At 40.4% G+C, this 26551-nt stretch overlaps 7 protein-coding genes across 40 annotated transcripts in view; 1 reads left to right on the forward strand and 6 right to left on the reverse strand.

The window, feature by feature from the left end:
- LOC6503774 (sodium/hydrogen exchanger 3) overlaps positions 1–9205 on the reverse strand; it is a 27138-nt gene extending 17933 nt beyond the window's left edge. For 16 of the 34 annotated variants that reach the window (XM_032455344.2, XM_032455341.2, XM_032455340.2 and 13 more), the window contains exons 1-2: positions 5719–6234; positions 280–759 (exon numbers count right to left, since the gene is read on the reverse strand). In XM_032455344.2, coding sequence (XP_032311235.1) covers positions 280–630 — 351 coding nt within the window. In that variant the 5' untranslated portion in view covers positions 631–759; positions 5719–6234. Of the gene's footprint in view, positions 1–279; positions 760–826; positions 938–5718; positions 6236–9054 lie in introns of those variants that run through there. The other 18 variants (XM_044716541.1, XM_044716540.1, XM_044716539.1 and 15 more) reach the window with 4 other exon arrangements.
- LOC116656052 lies at positions 9124–9700 on the reverse strand. Its single transcript, XM_044716550.1, has one exon. The coding sequence runs from the start codon at positions 9506–9508 to the stop codon at positions 9380–9382; it is 129 nt and encodes a 42-aa protein (XP_044572485.1). The 5' UTR covers positions 9509–9700; the 3' UTR covers positions 9124–9379.
- A 329-nt stretch (positions 9701–10029) lies between these two features.
- On the reverse strand, positions 10030–11653 carry LOC6503763 (malectin). The gene has a single exon (XM_001965214.4). It carries the CDS (start codon positions 11456–11458, stop codon positions 10412–10414), a length of 1047 nt encoding a protein of 348 aa, XP_001965250.1. The 5' UTR covers positions 11459–11653; the 3' UTR covers positions 10030–10411.
- A 241-nt stretch (positions 11654–11894) lies between these two features.
- Positions 11895–19279, forward strand: LOC6506786 (WD repeat-containing protein 75). The gene is made up of 7 exons (XM_001965215.4): positions 11895–12172; positions 12230–12619; positions 12685–13339; positions 13402–13580; positions 13634–14811; positions 14877–15247; positions 18780–19279. The coding sequence occupies exons 1-7, from the start codon at positions 12087–12089 to the stop codon at positions 19167–19169; spliced, it is 3249 nt and encodes a 1082-aa protein (XP_001965251.1). The 5' UTR covers positions 11895–12086; the 3' UTR covers positions 19170–19279.
- Positions 15253–17609, reverse strand: LOC26515237. The gene is made up of 2 exons (XM_014905188.3): positions 17225–17609; positions 15253–15652 (listed from the first exon to the last, which is right to left on the reverse strand). Exons 1-2 carry the CDS (start codon positions 17312–17314, stop codon positions 15509–15511), a joined length of 234 nt encoding a protein of 77 aa, XP_014760674.1. The 5' UTR covers positions 17315–17609; the 3' UTR covers positions 15253–15508.
- Positions 19280–19326: 47 nt separating the features above from the next.
- Positions 19327–24233, reverse strand: LOC6503752. The gene is made up of 3 exons (XM_014904908.3): positions 24084–24233; positions 19746–19974; positions 19327–19512 (listed from the first exon to the last, which is right to left on the reverse strand). Coding segments are annotated over exons 1-3 (324 nt in total). The 5' UTR covers positions 24086–24233; the 3' UTR covers positions 19327–19419.
- A 345-nt stretch (positions 24234–24578) lies between these two features.
- On the reverse strand, positions 24579–26012 carry LOC26514587. The gene has a single exon (XM_014905167.3). It carries the CDS (start codon positions 25970–25972, stop codon positions 24698–24700), a length of 1275 nt encoding a protein of 424 aa, XP_014760653.1. The 5' UTR covers positions 25973–26012; the 3' UTR covers positions 24579–24697.
- Positions 26013–26551: the final 539 nt, after the last annotated feature.

The following is a 26551-nucleotide window of genomic DNA, read 5'->3' on the forward strand; positions in this document are numbered from 1 at the left end:
ACTCACTTCAAGAGCTATAAGCGTGTGATTCTGATTGTTTTGATTTTTTTCCCAGCTTCAAGTGACACTTTTGAAAAATTCCCAAATAAATATGTCGATATTGAAAAGATTTTTCCCAAGGTATGGCATTTATGAGTCTGTTTTAGAGACGTTCACCTGTACCTGTACTCTAACCCAATTGCAATCACCTAAAGAGCTTGTGCTGCACACCGGATGTTCGCGTAATGCCCGACCTAATGGCTCTTAAATGGGATTTTGGACTTTCAGGTGGGTACTCACATTTAGCTGGGTGACCGCACCCGCATCCAGACCACTGTCCTTGCCAGGAGTCACACTCATGTTCGGTCTCCCCTGGGAGAGGCCAAGGAGGAGGCACAGCGCCAGGAGCAGGACGGCCCGTTTACCGAAGAGCCCACTCGGGCTGGCATTGCAGGTTGCTTTCGTAACTCTGGCTTTAGTTTCTGGTTCTATTTTTGTTTTGCTTTCATCACTCGGTGGTTTTGCAGGATTAGGACTGGCTGTCGTGGGGAGGTCCTTGCCGCTTCTCCAGCAGGCTCGCCTGGCCAGATTCATTTGCTGTTCCAGTGCCGGCGTGGCACTGTCGTAGTCCTGTTCCGTAAGGTTGCTCATTGCGATCTCTGCAGCTCTGGCATACTACTTCCTATTATCCTTTTTCTTCAGGCAGTTTCTTCTGTCCTTCTGTCTGGCTATGATTTACTCTTTTTTTTTTTGGTTACTTCTCTTTGTGGTTTAGTATATCTGCAAGGAAAGAGTTAACAAATATTGGTTAATGGACTTGACTGAATTTTTGTTATCACTCCCTTACTCGACCGACCTGCCGCAATAACCGATTGAAACTGGTTAAAACCCACAAATCTTACCGACCATGAAGCCTTCTGGCGTCTGGGAAACCGTTAAAGTCCACCAGTCCACCCGTTCATTCAAAAAATCACACCTTAATATTTGTTCTTTTAATAGCGATGGCTTTTCGATTGTCTCCTCGACTCTCTTTTCGGCAAAATGCAAATAAAAATGTGCTAAAATGAAGCCAACTGCCCACGGCACGTGATTCTCCATCCGATCGGGATAAGTGGGTGTGGATCATCTCGTATTCATAATCCAAATCATTTACTTTATTTGTGAATAAATGAGTTTTTTTTTAGCAAGTTATTCAGTTGTGGAAAAATTATGTTTTATTTATGGTTATCCATTCTATTAGCCAACTTTGTACAAGTATACTAACCATGCTGCATAAAAAAACCCTATAAATGACTTCTATTATAGCCTTAAACTCAACTCCCAAGTAATTTGAATAAAATTCGAAAATATCCCGTTTATTTCCTATGTTAATTCGCATTCGCATTAAATTTCATCTTGGCATTGTTAGCCCAGTTGGTTAAACCATTTGTTTAACAATTTCAATATAAAAATTATCTGGCAGTCGGAATGACAATATTTGCTTTTCGAACTGGATAGATCCAGTGCACTTAGCGCCATGCGAAATTAGCAAGTTGATACCAAATCGTAAATATGGCAATAAACCAGAGCAAACACACTCAACTAAGGCCTGACTGAGTCGGAGGCTTCATGGCACATCTCCAACGTCAGTTGGCTTTCAACTCCCGAGATAAGAACTGATTTTAATCACGGCTATTTGCGAAATTATATTAGCCCAAGAGTAGCTCCGGTAGTCGTAAAGCTTATCTACCGCCGCCGCCACACGGGTGTTTAAATACTCTCGCCAGATAATGTCCCTTCCAATTAAACAATTGGGGCTGTGCAAGTGCCACCAATTGCCGCATTCGAGGCCTGATAAACTGGAGGAGGTTATTGCACGACGCGGTCTGTAATTGTTTTCCTCCACAGTCGTCACAGCCAATTGAGTTTGATGATACTTTCCCATCAGATTATATAAAATACTTTTCTCATACTTGATCTTGGCACTAAACTGGAGGACTCCAAGCCAAGTTGGTAAGCTTACAGAGTCTCAACTTGGGTGATTTAATTACAGGAGTAAAATGTTTGGTCGAGTAAGCCCGCTAATCGCCATTAAGTGGCTTAAATCATGGCGTTAATCGAAGTCAAGTGGGTTAAGTGGCAAGAGGAATACTGCCAACAGACCAGGATACCTTGTCAGAACTCTTATTTGTGGCCTTGTTTACCAAGTTCTGAGATGTCACCAAGCGAATAGTAAACTTTTCCTGCCACTTCCTTTAAGGAAAACAATGTAAAAATCTCAAAACAACCTAGTTTCATAGTTCAGGCAACCACTTTGAAAATATTCTCACAAATCGTTGTCAGAAGTCCTTGAACCGGCCCATGTTTTAATTGATTTCTTCGCACTTCATCGGCCACCAAAAACACCCCCGAAATGTGTTAATATTTAATTTGAGTTTATTTTATGCTCCGCTATGGACCTAAGCCCCAAACGGGTATAGCTTCTGGCCATAAGCTTCTGTTTACTTTGGCCCGCGGAGGCGACTAATTCCCAATATAAATGTAAATATTTGAGGTGAGGATTCTCAGAGTTCAAGTTTAGGCAGCGGAAATTATTTATATTTCAAAGGTCACACCGTTCTGAAGAAGAGAAACTATATTATATGGAAATATATATATGTTTATGGCAATGATGTAGAATTTGGCCGGCCACCAAGAAAAATGTATGTCTGTGCGCCAAAAATATTGAAAAATGGCAATAAATAAATATATAGATATTTTTAAAGACTGTACCTGGAACTGTTTTTTATTCGCAGAGACTATCCTATAATGGATTAGTTTAATTATTTGGGTGGTTTAAAGACCTCTTTAAAGGTATCTCAATAAAGTGCGCATCGGTTCTAGCCGGGCTGGAATATTTAGAAGCAAATCAATCTCAATTGGCTTATGAAAAATGCAGGAGTGTTTCGAACTGAAAAACACAATACTCGAACCGGCAGAAAGCCACTCGAACCAGTTCAAAGCGATTAGACCAGGCCCGTGGATAACTTGGCCAAAAACTGAACAACTGCAGTTGGCAGCCCACACAATATAAGCCTTGAAATATCATCGAAACAATCGTCTACCTCACAGAGAGTGCCGCCAGTTGGCCATATGTACTAGCTACTTACTAAAGGGTATATGGAAATATTCTGACGATGCCAACTTGAATAATGACTGTTTACGAGTCGGATAGTCTATTGTCTGGCTGGATGGGGATGGGCTGGCTATGGCCAGTTCGGATTGGATGAGCTTCCTGGAGTCGTAAAAATATTTTTACTACCCGACAGGGGCATGTTCCGGCAAAAATAGTTCTCAATTGGCTTGCCATTCCTTTCAATTTTATTCAAAGATCATTTCTGAATACTAAAACGAATGCTAAATGATAATATTTGTTAAATGTATATTAGCATTGAGTTTCCATAAGCTTTTTGTTAAGTCAAGTACCCTCGTGTACTTCCAGCTAAATAATATTTATTTATTTGCACGACTCGCGTTTATGTGGCATAGAAAATGAATATTTATTTAATGGGATAGCATTTCCTTCAAGCTGATTACACATGGGAGCTGCCCTTAATGTTATTCCATAAATTACTTTTGTTTCAACCCTTGAGTTTAATTTCCCTCTTAGCCAAATTCAAGCCGACAGGTTCAATTAAAAAAGTCAATTTCGTTTATCCTCAAGGAGCATTACACACGGAATTCGGAAGACCTCAAATCAGGAGAGTATTCTGTCATGTTCAGACCTTTTTTTCCCAAAAAAAAAAAACAAAACACATTGAAAGTCGAAAAAGTAAATTTGCAAAACATGCAAATATATGAAAAGCATAAAATAAACGAGAAAAGCCACCAGAACTCGAGGCAAAAAATCATTTTGCGGTTGCGACAAATTTCTGACTGAATCTCGGACGTGGTTCCGAGACTGACTGAATGAATGACTGACTGACTGACAAGAGGGTTTATTGAGTGGGTGAGCGATTGAGTCCCAAAAGGAGCTTGTACCACAAATGGCATTGAAATTGTCAGTCGATGGGGGGTTTGCTCTTTTTGTACAGAAATGGCCTGACGAATACAAATACAGGAATATATGGCGCCACGGAGATTGATGATAACTAAGGGGGGTATCTATTTATTTATATGAAAAAAGAGTCTACCAAGTTTTTTAGAAAAAAAGCTTTAACCAAAATCCCAGAACTAACAATCTTAACTATGTAAGTCCTATTTAAAACAGGTCTTAGGGTGACTTAAAATTGTTTGACAATTAATTTAAGAACCCTGCTTAAGGGACCTTTATCAGCCATAAAAATATGTTCCTAGCATGATATCACCATATACTTTTGATAAAATATTTTAAACATTTGGTCAGTTCCAAACTGGACGTAATTAAGAGCTTAAAAGTCGATTAAGGATGTTCTGCCTTTAGATATTTAAATGGATTCTTGCGAAAGAGCCTTGGTGAGTAATACTTGAGATACTACCCCACCGATTACAGCAATTATCGATATTATTACATCGATTTTGGTCAAGGTCTAGATCTAATAACGGTGTCTAACCATCACAAATCATTATATTTTTTTTTGCCTACAAGAATATGTCAAATGTTATCAGATGGAAATGTCCATGGGACATGTGACTTATTGGTTTTATTTGTAAATGATATGCACTGAGAGAAACCTGTTTATTTTATCACAGTGCTCCCGAATAGCCAGATACAACATATGATTTCATAAACAAGTCATTATGGTATCAGTCTGTGTTCTCATATCTAACTTTATTGGCTGATAATTGATAATGAAATCAACTTGATTGACGATTTAATTCCAATAACAAATTTTCTCTGACATGCCTGCGCTGTTGTCTATGGTATATAGATAAGTTTTTTTTTGTACAAATGTACATATGTGCTTGCATGTTTATTTATATAAGAGGTACGAATGATATATGGGTACACTCGTACATACTATTTAATATTTGTTTATGCATGTTTGTTTGAATATGGAGAGAGAGTCTAGACTCTAGGCGGAAACGTGTTTTGTGACTAATCGAGTGAAGGTTTGTTGTTTCTTTTTTGTAAAGAAAAAGAGTTAAAATTATTTCAAAAATGTTGAAACTGCAATCAAGATACTCCCCTAAATGTTGAGATACTTTTCTAGCAACATGTTCTATACCTTCTCTCTCTAACTATCTTTAAGATTCAATAGTTATAAGCAAAATATACATTGTTGCAAAATTGTATCTGTGAGATACTCTTTGAGATGCTGGCAAATTTAGATGAGTCAGCGGGTTTCCGGAACTTGGTAATTCGTACATATACATATGTTGCCATGCTGCCCTATGTTATCAACTTGTAGTAGGTATATATATGTATATTTCTAAATATATAGACCAAATAGCACAGCAACAATTACATGTGTACACTTGTGTATATATGCTTTTTCGATTTTTGTATTTTGGAATGCGAAACGGGAACAACTAGAGAGTAAGTAGAGCATGGCGAATGGAGAAGACGAATACAAAGTAAAAGGCAATGCCGGCAAAAGACCAAAATAAACTCAAGTGCACTTTTGGTAACAGAGCACAGAACCGAAAGTCGAGATAATAGAGAAGCTGTGTTGTGGAGAAGATGGCTAAAAATACCCGCGAAATACATAGCAGACAGTTCACTCAAAAAAAAAAAGATGTTTCTGTTAAAAAAAAAAAAGTATAAGTATCTTAACGTATGTATATTGTATCTTAACGCACGTTTTACTTGTTGTTTCTTTCTTCCTTTCCACAACAAATCAGCCGGCAGCTGTTCCTCTTTGTCACTATTTTTCGCACTCTCTTTCGGCGGCCTCTTTCACTCTCTCTCTCCTTTCACTCTCCTGGCTTCCGATTCCGATTTTGTTTTGATCCGCACTGCGGACGTGTGTAATAAATAAATGATTTTTAATTTATTCGCGACCAATGCCACCACACAACGTCCATTAATATTTAATTTTGTTCACAAAACATTTGAAAAATGTTCGATATCACAAAGTACTGTAGAAACACGGCTTGCTTTCACTTCGATACATTTTCGAAAATTCTTTCTCTTTTTTTTCAAAAATTTCAAAAATTAATTTCCCCGTTTCGGCGGGCTGGTCTGAGGAAAATGGAAAATCAAAATTTTCCGCAACCGAGGCAAAAATAAAATGCTGTTTGTTCTGCAGCTGCGAATTGAATGGGAGAAACCGAGGAAAATACGTTTCGAAAGAGCGGAGAACTGAGAAATCGAAGCGATAACGGCCCGATAACAGAGCAGTTCCAGCTGTTGGCGGCTCTTAACAGAGCGTGGGTCTGTTAACCGGCTGATGGCGATGGCACCCACACAACCATAACAGCTGCTAAATAAAAGATGGCAACCTGGCAAATGGCAGGAGTTTACCGTTAAACAAAGAACTCAGTGAAAATGGTGTATTTTAATGGGGATATAAGAGTTTTTTGGAGGTTATATAGAATATTTGAAATAGTTTTTATTATTTTTAAATATTTAATTATTAAACCCTAACAGCTATAACTTATAAATTTCCTTTCTGTTCTCAGAGATAGTAGGAATACATGGAAAATATCAATTACTGTCCTTGTTTAAACCCAAACGTACATCGTTGGCAATTTCCTTGCATTTTTCCTTGCTTTTGTATCATTAATTGAAATGAATAATTGAGGCAGTCGCCGGGCTATAAAAGCAACCGCAAGTGCCCTCACAAACTAGCTTCCTGCAATGAAAATTGATTTTATTTCGTGGCATAACAAGGCTTTGTGCCCGAGTCCTGTGGCAAGGATAACAACACGTTTGCAGTTCCTTGATAATTGCAAAGGGCACGGAGCAAGTGCAAACATTTCAATATCAGCTCTCTGGCTCGTGGCATTTCCATAATATCGATCGGCAGTTGGCAGCCTGCTTCGGTCTGTGTGGGCGGGTGGCTGGCAGCTCTTTTATCCATCACACCATAAAGATAATATAATAGTGTATATAGTGTTATCCTTGTACTTGAACGACTGCAGCTAAGTGCACGTAATTGAATCCTAAGGACGATTCGCTGGGGGTTCTTTTCTGCTAAACTGCGTCGTCTGCCTTGATTGGATGCTCGTAACGACGATTTTATGAATGGGGAGAGTGGATATATTCCCACAATAATACACAATAAAAGGCTAGAGAGCTGGGATATATCATTTAGCTAATGATTTTGAGAATTAATGAGGGAAAAATACTGTCATCGAGGCTTTTGCGGTTTATTTTTAGGCCATTACTTTTTAAGAGTTATTTTTTTCGCATATAATTTTATTGTCCTCATTAAAAAATCCTGTCTGGAAATGGCTTCGAGAAGGCCATAACGACAATCCACAAAGCCTTCCCTGCAAAACGGGAAACTGTCAAAACTTTCTCTAAAACTTTTCCGAAGAGCTGAGGCAATAGACGTAATGCTCCTTCTGGTTCATTTGACTTGAAATGTTAAGAGCGTGTGTGCGGCATCAACTTTCTGTTCTGAAAAACATTGTAGTTATGATAATAATGCCACAGCCATTTCAGACGCCCCCGAAGCGTTCGCGTCTATTATGTAAGCTTCAGTCTATTCTCAAGGACACGCCGCAGGACATGCCCCTGCAAAACCGAAAATAGCAAAACGAACAAATCAGACAGCTCCTCCATCCACATCTCCACAATGGAATACAACAATTTTATACCATATTACACATTTGCAATGACCATGGACGAAGGACACAGGACAAAAGGCGGCCGTACAGTAAATCAGGGAAAAACAAACTCGGCCGAAGTCCTTTTTTTGGGGCGTGACGAACAGACAATAGTAATGGCTTTGCCGCAGTGCCAGAGGAACCAAAAATACTCAATATACCAGTTACTTGTGGACTTACTACTAGAATTACAGTAAAAACTATTTGTTGAGAAAGTAATATATTTATTTTAGGGATTTTTGCATTTAAATTTAAACATTTAAACAAAAATAAATTCAAAAATAGAGTTGTAGGATTTACTAGAACATGAAAACTAGTAGAAAACTAAATTAAAAATAAATCTTTAAACAACGAGTTGCTTATAAAGTTAAATTTATAAGCACTTTGAAAGTTAAGTATTAATTTTATAGTTTTTTTTTTAGTTTTTGTGCCTTTTTCAAAGGGTAATTGAAAGTTTTGAAAACAATATAGCTCTTAAAACATTATAATTTATTCAAGCTAAAAAACTGAAATAATTTAATTTATTTTTAGATTTAAAAAAACAATATAGCTTCTAAAATATTAACATTTATTCAAGCTAAAATTTGGTTTATATAAGAAACTTAACTGTAAAGTTCAAACACTCTTTCTTTCTATAAGAATCATAATACAGCTGTTCAAGGACATAAATGCTGACAGGATTGTTTGGTTATAAATGCCATTGTCCAGTTGACCAAACAGCATCATTTATATTCGAAGCAACAATAATAACCAAATACCAACATCCAGATTGCGGTTATTTTTTTTGCATTATATAAAATAACCATCGCCCACACATTCCCACCCACACAGACACACACACACACATGCATGCATGCGCCCACCTGACACTCATGGCTACAAAAGTATAGCCTGCTTTTGAGAGTTGCATACTGTTGTTATTGTTTTCGTTATGAAGTGCAGTAGCGGTTGTGACGTAAAAACGGCGTCGGCATCGCCAATTTGTTTTTGTTTAGCGTAGGCTCTGATACTCGGCGGGGAGCCACATCACATGCGCAAAACGAATGTCAAAAACATCTGTTTGGCGTGGGAGAGTGTAACGTTACCGTTACCACTCGAATATGGCGGAGAGAGAGCCATTCGCGAGAGCCAGCCACCCTTCTCTGCCACTGCACCTGATGACAGAAGTATTTTTTTTGTACTATTTTTTTTTCGGGTGTACGATTTATGGCTTTGGCCAAAGTCAAATTTTTTGATGAAAGGACAGACGGGATAGTCGGTAAACATTATACAGAACTTGTGGATCCGATATTATGCAATATTATCAGTTAAGCCACCCATGGCGTATACTTAATTATTATTATGTAAGGACTAAGGACCCACCTTTAGTTTTTTACGGAGTCCTCCTTAGGCAGACACGCCTAATTAAGCTTTAAATATTTCTAGATCTAAGCCGCTAATATATTTCAAATTTTTCACCAATTTCAGTCGCATAATGGCAAGCTTTACGTTTTGTCTCTCAAATTCTATTTTTTATTTTCTTGAATTAAGCGTTAAAGGATTTGCTTTTCAATTTTTTTTAATAGCACTATGTAAAAATACACTAACACACACAGCCCGGAATTTTTTTCTTTTTATTTGCGATTGCTGGGGGGGAGGGGCGGGAGGATATTAAGGATGAGGGGGAAGAGGCCAGCCACAGCAGCGCTTATAGCGATCGCTTAAGGACGTTAAAGTTTTGCATCAGATTTGCCGTTTTCATATAAACAGCAAACAACTTGATGTGGTTCTTATGGAAATTGGTGTACTTGCTGAAGTAGAACCGCCGCTGGCACATTTTCACTGTCGACTCGATGGACACGCGCTGATGACTGAATTTTCTTCGCGTCGAAAGTTTTCCCAGCGGCCGCCAGGACGTCTCTTGCCAACAAAGTATCGTCTCTAGCCAGTCAGCCAGCCAGGACTCTCGGGCGTTAACCAACACTGTTCGCTCTACAGCCGGTGTTTAAATTTTTATCGATTTAAGGGATTATATATTTTTAAATCATTTTTTAAACTATTAAATATTAAATAATAATAATATTAAATATAATAATATTAAATTATAAACATTTATTTACCTACACCATGTACACCATGTTAAATAATAAATTAAATTAAAATATTACCTTTAGAAATTATTGTTTTGTTGAAAATTTAATGGAATATAATGATGTTATTTTACTTCAAAAATAAATTAAATTTGTCACACATTCTAGAACAAATTCAAGCAACTCTTACTAATATATTTACAAAAAATTATTTTAAACTCTAACACCCCATAGTTTTAAGTTAAAAAATGAATAAAAATACAATTTATTTTCATAACAAACAAGGTTTATTTTATTTCGTCACTCAAAATTAACAGTTTGTAAGCAAAACTGCCCTAAAAGGCGCCTAAATTTGTGCGCTTCCGCCAAAAGAACAGTCAAGCGAGCCGGAAAAATTCCAAGATTAAACTGATTATTTTTTAAAGATTAAGTACCCGGACCGGGAACGGCAGTGGAAATAAAATAAAGGAACTCGAAAAGCGTATATTGTAGATTGTGGAAAGGAAAGTGGGGGTAAACCGTGGGGGAATCGTTCTCTAGGGATGCCTAACATAAGAACTAAACGATAAGTATACAATTAAGTCTTTTATCAAAATCACAAAACGTAAGAATTCAACGCTGGCCGAGATCACTGGATGGGCATTAGAGGATCACAGCTTGCAGAGGCAGAACAGAAGCGGTATGAAGGCTCCGATGGCAATAAACACTGGCAACAGTATGGACGAGTCGTCCATGGAATAGGGATTTGGTTGCTTGGGACCGCTGTACGAGCGTTTTGTGTCTGAACTCTGCTGTGGCTGGTCGTCCTGCTTCTGATCAGCGGCCTTCTGCTCCGGCAGCTCCCCCTCGAACTCCTCATCATCCAGATCCTCGTCATCCTCGTCTATGTCGTTCCTCTGTGAGCGTACAATCCGCTCACCTTGTTGGGCCTGGGTCGGTTTGCTGCTACCGCCCTCGGGTTTGATTCTTTCGCTAGCCTCGGTGCCATGAAGACGTGGTAGCTGGGAGACATCGCCCTTCAGCAAGGCAAAGGCATTTATCTTGGGATTGTCCAAAGCCCCCTTGATGAAGTCCAATCGAAGTCGCCCGTTCCTGACGTCGGAAACCTCGCCGTCATAGTTCAATCGTCCATTGTTGATTTTAAAGTAAACGATTTCGTCGTGTGCCGATCCCCGGCCCACCTGGTCATATATGTCCAGCTGCTTGACAATTGTGTGCTTTCGATTGAGGAGCACATCGAAGACCTTTTTCTGGGGGGCGTCGAAGTAAACTTCACAGAATTTCATTATCAGCGCGTAATCTCCATCCCCATCGCTGGGCAAGTCATAGCCAAATGTGGTGGTGTGATATCGTTCCGTTCTATATAGAACCTCGTCCTGCTCGTGCACCCTTCCGATCATCAGTAGGTGCTTTCCATAGTCCGAGGCAATCCCCACTCCCTTCAAAGGATCCGCATCGTACTGGATGCCATTCCGGTCGGTGTGCTCCTCTCCTCCGGCATTAACAGCATAGACAACCTTGAGCGGATCAGCTGCATCGGATAGACTTACAAGGACTAAGCAAATAAATATCAAGGTCCATGTCCTGTGACTACTTGCCAGCAAGTAGTCCGTGAAATTCCCCCTTTTCCATGCTACGTTGCACATGCCAGTAGTTGTTTTTGTTGTTCCACTTGGCCTCTTGAGCTTGTTCTGCATTATCCTGAGTTCCTGAAGGCAATTTTATTGATCTATCGATATTTAAATGAATAAAGTCGTTTGCCTGGCCAGCTAAGACGGCTATATTGGTTGATTTTCGAGCCCGAATTGATCCATTAACAAAATGTTTTTTCTTTTCAGACGTTTACAGCTGAAGAGAACCAAAGAACCACGGAACCAGTCAACTGTTATCGATTGTGTATTCGGTATTTTTTTATAGAGTCCCTTAAATTGCGCGTAAATTTAAAATATAATACTCTTCAAAGATTTACTGAATTAAATACCTTGCCTAAATAGCTATAGAATTACAAAATTAAATTTTTGAAGCCTGATTTGATTTATAAACTTATTTATTTATGTTAGATTGCTGACTTGGCTTAACAGTTCACAGGGAACCGTGGAACCACTCTGTTGTTGGTATTTTATTTTTGGTATTTTCCTCTTACAATTCCGCGTCTTGGTCATCTGGCATCACTGTTTATATGCTACACGTGCATTGATGTGATTGAATTTATTCCAAAAGTGACTGCGAAAAACGGCTTAAAAAGCTGAATTTGGGCTATATTCCCACCCACAGACTGTGCCGAAGCACTGACGGTTAATAGAGTCCACGTCCCCCCGAAATACCATGATCTTCGACGACCGACTGGAGCTCCAGTTCCTGGCTGGCGGCAACATCGTGGAACATGCGCCCGTCTTCTCCCCCGATGGAAGGTTAGCTATATGCCCAATGATTGTTAAAAAAATACATAATATACGTCTTCCTTGTAGGTTCATGTTCGTACGGTGCCTGACCAAGGTACAGGTGTATGCCACCAGCACGGGCGAGCTCACTAGAGTGCTCGACGATGCCAAGGCGCCACTGATAAGTTTGGAGCTGGATTTAAAACAGCCGGAACTCCTGATTGGTTGCACTAGTACTGGGGATCTGCTGCGCTGGAACTGGGCGGCTGGCGTGCTGAAGCATTCCACATCCCTGAAATTGTGCGCCGAGGGAAACACCACGGTTCTAACGTGCCACCTCCTGAACCTCTACAAGGGCGGCGAAACAGCCTGCGCCTTTGTGACATCCAGGAAGAGGAGCGGTGCTGCAGTCAACTATGCTGTGGTCAACACCAGCACGGGCGAGACTGTGCCTGTAAACTGCGGGCTGAAATTAAAGTGGGTATTCCGCCTCCCTTGAACAACCACCTGTTGGCTAAGACTAAAAGTTAACTTTTTTACAGAATACGCACACCCCTGGTGGATGTGGGCAAGGGCCAGTTCAAGTACATTGTCCTGGCTCAAGGAATGTACGTCTACTTCGTCAATTATGTGTCCTGGAACTTTGTCCGCTTCAAGAGCGCCAACCAGAACCTGATCACCTGTGTGCGAATGAGTGCCTGCGAGAAGGTGGCCGCCACTGGCGACTCTTCTGGTCAGATCTTCGTGTGGCGCGAGTTCGAGAACCAAAAGACGATGACAAACAGACTGTTCCACTGGCACCACACCGAGGTGACCAGTCTGGCCTTCTCGCCCTCCGGCGTCAGTCTCTACAGCGGCGGGCATGAGTGTGTGTTGGTCAAGTGGCCGCTGGCCATGCCTGAGAAGCGGAAGTACGTACCCCGGATGGCCAGTGTGATCCGGCACATAGTGGTCAGCAATGACAGCGAAAATGTCCTGGTCTGCACGGAGGATAATGCCATTCAGCTGCTGAGCGGCAGCAGTCATACGATAAAGTCCACTGTCCAGCACTTTACGTACGAGACGCAGGATAAGACCGGAAGGAGCAAGTTTCCTTTGGGCCTGTGCCTCAATCCCAGGACGAATTCCCTGGTGCTGAATGGTAGGACGGGACATTTGCAGTTCTATTCCGCTTACAACAAGAGTATGCTTTACAATGTAGGTTTTCTTTTATTTTAATTTAATTTTTGGAAAATAATAAACTATTTCTTTCTTTTCAGCTTCGAGTGGTGGACAGTAACATTCTCAGTCAGGAGGCTAATCGTATTATCTACAATACTAGGATATCCAAGGCCGCTTTTAACATCAATTGGATGGCCACTGGGGAGGAGTACAATGACCTGGAGAACTTCCCGGAAGTTCGCCTTAAGTTCTGGCAATTCAACGAGAAACTGCAGAGGTAGGAATGGAATAAAATAATAAAAATGTGGCTAACAAATAATATCCTTATAGCTACATCCTCAATACGGAAGTGGACCTACCTCACGAGCATGGTTTCCAGTCCATCATCTTCTCCAATCAGTTCCAAGTGGACAACTTGCGCTGCGCCACCGCCGGCAGGGACAATGTGGTTAAAGTCTGGGGCCTGACCGACTCGGAAAACATTTATAAGCGAGGGAATATGTGGAGCTGCCTGGCACAGACGAGTTACAGAAACCTGCCCGTTGGTTCGCTCTGCTTCTCGCAGGATGGCTCGCTTCTGGCCGTGGGCTATGGAAACATTCTAGCCCTGTACGACTCAAGGAATCCCCACTTGCCACTGCAGACGCTCAGTTGTCCGCCCGGCTTGGATGGAGTGATCTCCAAAGCGCAGCTCAGATTGGCCCAGAATCCCCTAAACGGAGCGAGGAAAGAGTTCGCCCAAAGGAGGCAACAGTTGTGGGCCCTGCTAAACAGCATCCTGAACAGTAACGACGAGAAACTAGTGCAACAGGCCAAGGAATTAATAGCAGGTCTCCCGGCGAAAGGCAAACTCCTCAACCAACCGGATGACACCCAAAAGGAGTCGGTTTTCAATTACATTATGAAGATGTCCGAGCTGGGGCTGCATCAGAAGTTGCAGCTTCTGCGTCGCTTTGGAATACAGTGCTCGGTGCCCGCTGTTCATCAGCAGCGGCTAATGGAGCACCTGCAGCAGAGAGTGGTGCATCCCCACGCAGCTAAGATGAAAATCCGTAAGCTGGACGCCCGCCTCCATCGCCTGCACACGAGGCATCGCTTCAAAGCCAAGCAGCGGCTGGACGAGTTGGCCAAGCGGCGGCAGAACTTTGAGGACCTGGTGCCGCAGGAGCTGATGGCTCTGTTCAGTGTCCTGAAGCTGGACGAGAGTAGCCAACCGAAACAGAAAAATCCCAGCAAGAAGCTCAAGTTGGACGAGAAGGGCCAATCCCAGCCGGCTGTAAAGAAAATAACCGCGAAGGCGGCTCCTCTGCAGAGATCGGCTCAAATCTCGCATGTGCAATTCGGGGCGGGGAATCAGGCCCACCTCGTGGCAGTCTGCACCGAGTCCAGGGTGCTCATCTGGAACTTGCTGACACTGCGACTCCAGGCGGGCCTGAAACTGTCCGTGCGCCAGCTGGCCTTTGATCCGCTGACCAATCTAATGGCTGTCATCACGAAGAATGACGAATGTGAGTCTAATCTGGTGGCTAATTAGTGTCCATGCTTATGATTCTATATATTTTCTGACTTCTAGTACACGTTTTCCAACCGAATGTCCCACTGCCCCTGTACCAGCGCAGCAATCTGCCCAAGACCTATGGCCTGGCCTGGCTGCCTCGGAGACAGCCGAAGCAGACCTCCATCAACGTGGACTGGCAAGCACAGTCGACCCTGCTGATGCTCACCCACTCCCAGGAGATAGCCTACCTGGCGCCGCATGGCCACAGTCCCTCGGATGATGCCCCCGCCCCGATCAGCTTCGCCCAGCCGGCTGATGCTGAGAATCTTCTGAGGCATGCCACATTCGGTATCCACGTGACGAAACGGCAGCAGGCGTCGGAAGACTCGGAGAAGAGGAGTGGTCCCCTAATCATTGGACGTGGAGAACACAGTGCAGTTAATGCGGTGAGTTTAGTTTTTAAATCAAAATTTAATTTATTTGAATTGAATCTCAAGTTCTTAGTCGTTTTATTAAAATCTTAAACATCTATGAAGTACAATTGGTTAGGCTTATGATTAGTTAGAAATGCTAATATATATTGTATATAATTTTTGGTTTAGCTTTGGTCTGATTTAGAAATCCTTTAAAAAGTGAACTTTTAATTGATTTTGTTGCTCAGTCGTGTTGAGTATTTTTGATTTCGATTCTCGTCCGTCGGCCGGATACTACTTCTTCTTGCGCTTGATGACGTCCCCCAGCCGTGGCGCCGTTGGGACTCGGAGATGACGACAGCGTCGCATCATCAGGACATCGTGCTTGAAGTAGCGGAGGCAATGCCATTGAGGGACCTTGGGCATCAGTTGTTGGTGCTGGAAATTAAGATATTATTTAAGTGTTTTTTTTTTATTATTTATCCCAAAAATAGACACAATCAGGAACTGTTTTTTGATATGGTAATGTGGCCTAGTGAACGGGTTCAAAGTTCTGATATATATATTTTATATATTCTATATAGTCTTTTGTCCCTTTAGTTCTGTCGAGCTGCTCTTTTGTGTTTGGTGTCTGCGACCAATTTGAATAATTTCCATTGAGATTTATAACGCTGTTTTCTCGACAAACGACTGGGACTTTATTTTTGGACGCGCCTTTCAATTGGCTCTTGTGACTTATATCAGCCTGGCAACTGAATAAAATCTGCGATTCACTTTTCGGATAGTTTTGGGATAGGTCTCTCCTATCGCCTGATCCCTTAATCATTATTATATAATAATAATTTCACCGAATTATCGCCTGAACTTGACTCTACTCATTTCGTGGGTATTCCTGTGCTCCAAAGATCACTCCGCTAATCAGTTGTTATTTTTATTTTTATAATTAATTAATCACTTTGTTTATTCTCTCCGAAGGGTCAAGTCTGCACGCCACTTGATAAGGGATATGACTTAATGTATTTTTTCAAAAATTATTTAAAATTATATAAACTGTACTGTAAGTCATGTTTAATATTGGGAGGAATACTCTTGCCTTCCGGCTATATTTAGTTACACTGATTAACAGTACCACACGCCTAAAACGTGTTCAACAACAAACTTTGTTATTCTCGGCTTCCCGTTTCAGAGCCTTGCATAAGATGTTTTTATTTGGATCATGTTTTTCCTGGTTGATTATGGGGGTATGGGAGTTATTGGGTCGGAATTTAGGGATTTTTATCCAAAATAGATGCTTCTAAGAAGGCATATCTTACTACTATATCTCCTATATCACTAATTTTATCACTTTTTTAAGTTCTCATAGTTATCACTCTCTTTATTAGTCATTATTAAAGAGATAATATTAGTGAGTAGTATCAGTTATAACTTATAACTTCTTAGATGACTTATATTATTTCTTTAATAAGAAACCTCCTATCATAATCCTATTAATTAGATAATCTAATTAATTATTAGGTCGGAATTTATTATTTTTTTATCCAAAAATGATGCTACTAAGATGGCATATCTTACTACTACCATATATCTCCTATATCATTTTATTAAGTTCTTCCTACATCTCCTATATCACTAATTTTATCTCTTGAAAATAATTTTTTTTTTAATTTTTTCATAAAACCTTTACTTCTAAGTTGGCATAACCCACTCCTATAGCTCCTATATCACTTTTATTATCTCTTTAACAACGAACCACCTAATATATAAACCCCTTAATTAGATCTCTTGCCTTATTTGTCACATTTTTAATTCAAAAGCAATCTTTTAATTAAGACTGCACTTTGTTATCCCAGCCATTCTTGCCGCCCACTTTTAATTAGCCTGCCAGCCAGCCTGCACTTCCTGCTTCCAAGTCTGAAATTTCAGTAAAGTCATTGCCCCAAATTCTTGCCCCCAGCTGTGCCTTTGGGATGCAACTCCGGTTAACTCCCCCACACCCCACCCCACACTCACCTCGTTCACAATTGGCACAGGTCCAGCACTGGCCCAAGCAAAGAATGCCAGGCACAGCAGGGAAATGACGCCTACAAAGTTGGGCCACATTTTCCGGATCCGGATTTTTTTTACTCTGCACTGCACTTGCTTTGGTGTTTTGTTTTTCTTTTTTTTTTTTTTGTTTATTGGCTCGTAAATCGTTTAATCAGGATTTGGCACTTTGTCAGTTGCAGTTAAAAAAAGCGTGAGAGAGAGATGTTGAACTTTTGTCCGCTTTTTTATTTCCGTAAACTTTAGCGGCACGCGCTTCCGTTGTTTGTGCTCGTCGTGGCTCTCCGAGTTCCGCTCCCAGCTGATGGGCTGTTGGTGTGGAATGCAACGGTAAATGTGGAGCCATCGCCGAGGCTTTCGGCCATTTATACTCGCAGCTCTCTCATAATTCTAACCGAACGGAGCTCGTAAAGTTCGGCTTGTTATGGTTTGGGGCCGCTCTCTCTCACTCTCTTTGTTTGTGAGAGCACACTTGGCTGGGGCTATTGTGAATGGGGGATATGTGAATGTGCCGCATATGGCACAGTGGGATGGGTTATGAAAAAATGGTTTAGCTAACACTGGAAAAAAATTATAACAGGTTGGGGTTTGTAAAAGTAATAATATTTTGAAAAATGAAAGGTTTAGATAGATATTATATTTAATTTTGAATTATTATTATTATCCATTGTATATATAACCCCCATAGTTTATTGTTTATGCTTGAGTATAAACATAGCCCATTGCGTGTTTGTGACACTTTTACCTTTTGGCCAATAGTCGATTATATATAATATTAATTATAATATGGCCAATAATTGGAATCGCTTTGTGTGTCCTTTTTTTGGACTCTGTTGCCACGTGGAAAGCCAGTCAGCGTAATTGCTTTCCTCAATTACCGTATTTTCCAAGAGTTTATTCTGGTTCTGGTCGGTTTTCGGGGTTGAATTACTGAGTCACTGACTCAGAACACTCTATCACCGAATGTTTCCTGGAATTTTCCAAAGAAAAAAATAAAAATAAAATATTTTGCCAATAATAAAGTCAGCAAATTAACAGGCGGCATGCCTGCACTTTTGATTGTTTTTGCTGACTTTGATTAGTTGGCAAAAAAATAAAAAAAATTGGAGCAAAAATATCAACAGGCCGTAGACGCATGCGCGAAGGTTAATAGTACGCGGACAAGTACTTGAGGGCTTGTGAGGCGCATTTATAAGACGCTCGACAATGACAGCACAGAAAAGCGAATAATAATCATGTGATTAACATTGTCCAGCGCCGAACTTGAACCTCAATCTCGACACCCTCGACACCCGAAAATAATTCAAATAATAAACCAAAAGTAGCTGATAGTTGTGGCATTTTAGCTATGATTTTGTCGTATATGAAATTATTATTATTTTGTTTATATAATATTATTATTATAATATAGTACTAGCTTTTTTTGAAACCTATTTTTTTGAGTCATCACTGTTATCCACTAACACACTTTTTGAACTTCAGCAAGGTCAATGTCAATTAATCTCTCATTTCTCTATTACAGTTTGTCAATCTGTCCGCCCACACGATGCCATCCATGAGCCTGATTTGCGGCGAATTCGTCAAGTCTCTGCTCACCCCGGCGGACACAGCCTCGAGACACTCTTCGCAGCCCGGAGGCGATCGCGGAGTCACCAACGGGGATTCCAATGGCATCAACGGCAATGGTCTGTCGCACGCCGATAGCGACGATGATGAGGAGGAGGAGGCCTTCGACGAGGAGGACTTGGAGGAGGGTGAAGTGAGGAGGCCCAGAGTAGGAGCCGCCAGAAAAACATTGCTGGAACAGAACGAGAAGCTGGAGGATCAGCTATCCGGCCTAGATGTAGACCAACAGGCCTTGGACAATCGATTGAAAATAATTGGGGCGCTGAGAACCAAACTAAAGTTATGAACATAATCAAAGTTAGTAGTTGTTTTCTGTAGAAAAGAAAAGTTTTAAATTCTTTTATTTTTTATAAGACATTCATAATAAAAGTGCTTGTGAAAAAATATGTTTTCTTTTATTTCCTTCCAGTCTTTATAATCATTGATGAAAAAGGCTTTTCTAATTAGGTTCCTAAACTAATGACTTTGATTTTTATTTTCACATGGTTTACAGTGGATTTAAGTGATGATTAAAAAATAAAAAGTGATTTCTTAAATTAGAGAAAACGCCGGCGTGGTATTAGGCCGGCATGGGACAGGACGTTGTAGATTTCCATACGAGGAATTTTTTCAGCTTGACGATCATAGACCTGAAATTAAAATAATAATTAATACATTGAGGTTTTATTTCAAGAATTAAAAAACGTAAAATTACGTATACGACATGTTACAAATTAAAAAAGAAATATTAAGTATACGACATGTGGGAGATTAAAGAAAATATTACGCATACGACATGTTGCCACATAATATTAAGAACTTTCTGAGGTTTTCTTTTCAAAGTTTAAACATAAAAGCTAATGAAGACTACCAATAAACCTACCACTTCTTCGCCTGGTCCGAACCAACTGGACCTGGCCAGGGCATCCCTCACCCGAGGCGTCTTGTAGAAAGGATTCTGGAACTGTTGGGGCAGTGTCTGTTCCCAGGCAGCATTCTCCACCACCGCTATGTGCTGCAGATTCCTCTGTGGCCGAGCTTCAATTAGAGTGCTGATAGCCATCACAGCCACAAAGAGACTGGACCAGATGAGACGACCGGTCAGGTGGCACCTTGAAACAAAAGTGAAAAAAGAAGATCACGCCTCGTTGGATTTGGGCTGACTGACAGATACCACTTGCTCGACTTAAATTATTATGATGATCATTGCATAATTGTGGCGTGCATATAATATTACAAGTTTCCGCCTGTCACGAATACACACGCATCCCCACCGCCATCCACGCATCCAGTCCACGCCTAAATGACCGCTTTTCACTTACTTGCCCGGTGTGCCCGGTGCCCGGTACTCGGGACAACTTTGTGGCCAAGTCAGCTGACTTGGCAACAACTTGAGACAGTGCTACCAATATGGCTCTTTATACATAAATAGATTTAAGAGTTACAGGGTTTCAAATATTACGAAATATTTCAAGTTCTTGACTTTTAATAAGGTTTAAGGTTTATTAATTTTTATGAAAATAATACCTCCCTAAGTCCTTAAACTTAAACTCTATTTTTTCTAGCATCACTATCTGTGGCAGTGGCAGTTTCTATTTGTCTGCAACAGAAACTGCAAAACTCGGTTGTCATGTGACTGCCATTTCCTAGATGTCGCGTGCTGCGTAGCGAAAAACTCCACTTACACTGCAGATACATTCGTTTATATGTATTTTTATTTATTTTTTTGTTTTTTGCAAGTTGCAGTTTGCGGCCCACTTTGGCTGCAAAAAGATCCCTGATCTTTGCTTTTAATTGGATAACCGGCAGTGAATATGCGACGAGCTGAGCTACCTACCACCATCACCATTACAACTGAGACTCTTGTTTCTGGCCGGTGATGTAAGTTTTGGACTTGATATTGCCACTTGCGGCACTTGCGCTTTCGATATGAGTGCTTTTTGTTTTAAAGTGTGTGGCTTGGCTGGGATAGCATGGTGCCGCCCTTCAGTTAACTTGCTAACTCATGGCTTGCCGATGGATGGTTCATGGCAGTTGGTTTAAGGCAGAAAGATGGACAATGCCGGGCCTGATAATGAGATTTTTATACAGTTAAAGTTGAGGTAAGTACGGGTATGATGCAACGTCAATTGGGCTATTGAAATGATATCCTATACTATATAGATACTCTCTTAATAGGAGTAATTGAACTTCATCTAAAGAATATAGGAAAATATATTCTAGATTCTAGACCACTTTCCAGCAGATTAGTTTCTTTGAAAGCTATAGAAGATAAATGAATTTTTTTAACCTATAACTATACTATATTATTTTTAAGCCCCAACCTAGACATCTTTCCCAACCATATTCTCTTAAAAAAAAATTCAGTTCACTGACCCATCCAATTTTGGACACCACTCGTGGTCACACCCAACTGATGTCCCATGACTTGATGGTGGTGCATTTCGCCTGCGGTTGCTATCCAAGCGGTTGTAGCCGGCGGTGCTGGTGGCAGTGTCTGGATTATGCAATTCTGCCGTTTTGCGCATGCGCAAAAGACGCCAGCCTTCCCAGTTCCTGCCCCTGCTACCTTGCCTTGCCACCTCTACCCCTCTGCCAAAAATGTGTTGGCATTTTCAGGTTTTTCTTTACTTATTTTGTATACCAAGTCGGACAATTGTTGTTGGGGAATTCGCTGGGACAGCTACTTACTTACAAGATACAACAGCAACACTACAACTACTCGTATTTTCGTTGCTGTTGTTGGGTCTGATTAGGTCAATGGAATCCAATTGGCGTCAACACCGCCGCTTCACTGCAGTTTTTCGCTGCCTTTTTTTATTCACATTCATACAGACATACGTGGATATATCAGTATATATATCTCCATGCCATTCCATTCCATTCCAGCATTCCAAATTTGGGTCATGTGGTTAATTGACAAAGATTGACGTATTGTGTATTATTATTGTTATTCTACAACGTCCACAAATTTGTTTATATTTTGCATACAATGAGGAAATATGCTTCACGCATCTGTTACAATTTTTTCTCGCTTTTCTCGCTTGTGGGAGCAAAAAACTGGGGCTACAAATTGGGGCAGTTGGATCGTAACTGTTATTGAGGTGAAAGGTCGCAGGAGAACCTTGGCTCCAAACAGAAAACTCAATCTTTCCCCAAAAATAAAAAAAAATACATGCACTTAACGCTCATTACATGTTTTTATAGATGTTTATATGGGGCCTCCGCCAATGGGGCAAGTGATCGTTAATTTTTTCGAAAGTGTGAACTTTTTAAACCGTTTCAAGGTTGCCAAAGTTGAGGATGTTTTTTCCCATCATCCGTTTTATGCACATTTCATTTCCCCATGAAGTTTTTAATTAAACATCTTGTATTATACATTATAATTGAAAATCTTTCTCTTAATAAGAGGGGATATGGTTATTAACAATTTTTATTAGACCAAAAATTAATTATAGTTTTTTATTTAAAATAAATATATTTTTCCTAAAAGTCAGGAGTATTTTTTTAAATTTAGGAAAGGAAAGCTAACTTCGGGCGGAGCCGAAGTTGATATACCCTTGCAGTTCAGTCGCAGTCCGCTAGGTGGCGCCACGCATCTTATATTATTAGATATATAGAAGATCGTATATAGTCGGCCGATCCTAATGAAATTTGGCAAATCAGATTATTTTGTCCAAAATAGAATCTGTACCAAGTCCCATCTTTCTAACTTAAAAAACACCAAAGTTATGCCAATTCCGATCGTTGTATGACAGCTATAGGATATAGTCGGCCGATCCTTATGAAATTTATGTACACAAGATATTTTGGTCAAATATAACATGTGTGGAAAGTCCCAACCCTCTAACTTAAAAAACACTAAAGTTATGGCATTTCCGATCAATCAGTTATATGGCAGCTATAGGATATAGTCGACCGATCCCGGCCGTTCCGACTTATATACTGCCTGCAAAGGAAAGAAGGGTGTGTGCAAAGTTTCAACTCGATAGCTTCAAAACTGAGAGACTAGTTTGCGTAGAAACGGACAGACGGACAGACGGACAGACGGACATGCTCATATCGACTCAGGAGGTGATCCTGATCAAGAATATATATACTTTATAGGGTCGGAGATGTCTCCTTCACTGCGTTGCACACTTTTGACCAAAATTATAATACCCTCTGCAAGGGTATAATAAAGGTTAGATCTATTTTTTGGGCCTTGCACTTATTACCAAAACTGCTAGAACCATTTGAGAATTTTAACAACAACTAGATAAAAAGTGTGTACCACCCAAGAGTAAAAACTAATATTATTAACAAAAATATTTAATTTTTTCACTTTATCCAACCACTTTGAATTAATTACCAAATATCACTTTCCAATAAATTACTATTCAATAAAGCCCAATTACCAAATTGACCAATTTTCACTTTCTTTCGAAACCAGGTAAGATAAAAAGTGTGTCAGCCTTTGGGACCACGTACCGCGAGCCGTCACCTCCCTCTGCCCACCCCCTGCCACACCCCCCCCTGCTGCGGGACCGCCCCAACTACCACTATTATGGTCAATATTGATTTGCGGTCATTGCGGATCATATTTATTAGCCAAATGGCGTAAGTGGTAACCGACAGATAGTGACTCGTTTGTTTTGTGTCTTCACGCGGGTTAATTGAAAACGCTGTATAGCATAACAATCGTAACAATTTTTCGGCTATTCGGCATTCATATAATTTTTCGTAAAGTTTATTGTTCAAAATTGGTTTTTATTATGAATTCGGTGCAGTCTTTTTTTTATTATTTTTTTTTTCTTTAAATTTTTTTTTTTTGGGCATTTTTGCGCATTTGTTAAAAAAACGTGACCGTTAAACTAAATTATGTGTTGAGTACACCCGTCGAGAGATTTTTTTCGATTTTATGCTTGTCAGTCAATGTTGTGACGGTATTGTTGTAGTAACTGCTGCTCTTGTGATAGGTCAAGTTGTTTATGGGCTTTTTTCATGGCGTTTGGTATAGTTTTTTGTCACAGATTTTCATGGATCTTTGGGTGGCGGCGACCGCAACGAATTTTTAAATTGCCCTGGGATCATAGCTTTTTTTTATAGTTTTTTTTTAAAAATTATGCAATTTTTAAGTCGTCTTTAAGGAGTCTTATTGTCACTCATTACAATTTTTCACAAGACGGTTGTTAGTTTTAATTTTTCTCCTTAAAATGCCATAATATATATAAGAACTCACATTATATTTTTCTTGAATAACTTTTTAGTAAGTAATTTAAATCAGGATTTGAAGTTTCGATTTAACATTTAGTTGTGGATTGACCGATTAGTTTTCAAGACCCGTAAGCAGTTGTGGATTTGATCGCGGCCAATTGGCAACTGAATTTAAGTTCGCCTCCAGTCTGTTAACCAACAGACAGAGACGGTCCGAAGCCGGAGATCGGATCCGATTGCAGGTTTTGGACACAACTTGAAAGTTTTCAAAACTTAAAAAAAAGAAACGACAAGCTATACGAAAATGAAAACGAAAACTCAACGAAGCATGCGACAAAAGCTGACTAATCATATTTTTTAAGGGGAAACTAAAGGGGAAAATAAAAAAAGGTTTAAGGGATTTTCTACTGTTTTTTGAGGGTCTATGATTACAACAATTAATCAAAAAAATTTGCATATTAATTGTGGGTTTCTTAGTTTGAAAAATTGCTTCAAATATTTACGAATCATACGCTGTAAGTTCATTACCTTTGCAGTTTTTATTTTATTTACATTTTAAACCTATTTTGATATACATTCAAGGTGCTTAATTATAAAAAATTATAAAAAAAAAAAACAAATATTATTATTTAACAACATTTACTGAACCTCTTTTAAAACAAAGTTATCCACAAAGTCCTGAATCATGTCCACCAACCGATTTCTGTAGAGCTCGTCGGAGTTAAAGGCCTCCAGACAGATCTCGATGCGCCGATTGCTGAAGAAGTCACTGAAGCCATCGGCGGAACTGGTTAGCTTTTGAGTAAAAGACGGCGGGAGAATCACCAGGTGGCAGAAGAGACAGCTCTCGATCAGGCCAATACTGCGGAACTCCTCCACGGATTCGTAGAAACTCTTTTCTGGGATGAATCGGGCAATATCCAAATCGGCCCGCTTGAGAAACTCGCTCATAAAACTATAGTATTGTGCCAGTAATTCATTGAGATGTTGATCCCGGAACTGCTTGGAGGTGGGTATGGTGAGGACTGTCAAAACATCCAGGGCTGGTGGAGCATACCTAGCCAGTTGGAAATCAACTATTCGGCACTGGAATGGAGTGTCGCCATATTTTCCGTATTGGAACATAATATTATTGGCCCACAAATCGCCATGGATCAGGGTGTTCTGGTACACATTTGAAGTTTTGACAGCCTCGAAAATAAACGACATCTTCTGGGTAAAGTTATCCAGAATATAATCCAACTTGGACTCATATTTGGGTATCTGTTTGATAAACTCCTTCAGCACATTGCAGGCGTTAATAAAGTTTACCATCCTAACATGGTTTGGCTTCACTCCGCTAGGATAGGCATTTTCCACCACAGCCTTTGGATGGGATTCGGGTAGCTTTTTCCCAGTTCTTTGCTCCTGGATAATGGATCCGGCATGCATGGCAGCTAGGGTCTTGAGGCAACACTGCAACTGCCGGTAGTTGAACAGTCCATCACGACCGGTGCCCATGCGGTAGCCCTGATCCGCCAGATTCTCGAACACCAACAGGTTCTTATCCGCGTAATAGCATTTGGGGGCTACGGGGGCGCAGGCCTCCTGGAGCTCGGGTAGTACATCCCTGTAGACGGAAATCTCCTTCTGGAACACTCCGAAATCCTCCAAATACTCCATTCGTGGTCCATTGCCCTCAGGGGCTGCCTTCGAGAAGAAGGTCAGGTTTTTGCGTTCCTCGGGATCGTGAAGTTGCACGGTGACATGGAGGAAAAAGTGACTTCCCAGATATCCAGCAGGGGCATCGGACGTGGGCTTCAGTTGATAGCTAATTATATCGAAACCCGTATCCAAACTGCGAACATCCTGATGTAAGTATCGCTGGCACAATCCGCGTATTTCGCTGGAGCTAAGTACCAGTTCAGTAGCCATCTCACCGCTAGACAAAGTCAACTGTTTAGACTTTTCCGTGTGTTCTGGGCGTTTTATATTCTCTAATGTTTGACTTTCACTCCACAGTCGAGAACGCTGTAAATTTTTTGGAGATAAAGAAGACTGGATGTTTGCATTCCCCCATGCGGGGTAATACCCTTTTAAACAACACAAACGAATATCTTTTTTGTCTTATTTGCTTTCAGCCTAGACAGGGAATAAATTCAGGGTCAGGTGTTTTTATTTTTGAATAAAAATGGGCGTGAGTTGTACAAAAATATTTCATCTTTACCGGCGGATTCTTTTACATTTTTTCTTTAAAAAAATGTTGAATAATAATAGCTTAAAATTTTTCTTACTCTGTTTAGTTCATCAACACAAGCTATATCATTTGCGCAAGCCACTCACACTTCCCAGTTGGCAACAAATTGCTAGGATTTAAGGGGGATAAATTATTAGGCTTTAAAGCAAGTGTGCTTATCAAACAAACGTTGACTTATATTAGTTAGTCTCACCGTTAAACAAAGTTTATTTAACCAAATTCTAATCCAAAGCTAAATGTTTATTTAATTCCCCGTG

The sequence above is a fragment of the Drosophila ananassae genome, chromosome 3R (assembly GCF_017639315.1).
Source record: "Drosophila ananassae strain 14024-0371.13 chromosome 3R, ASM1763931v2, whole genome shotgun sequence".
Lineage (NCBI taxonomy): Eukaryota > Metazoa > Arthropoda > Insecta > Diptera > Drosophilidae > Drosophila > Drosophila ananassae.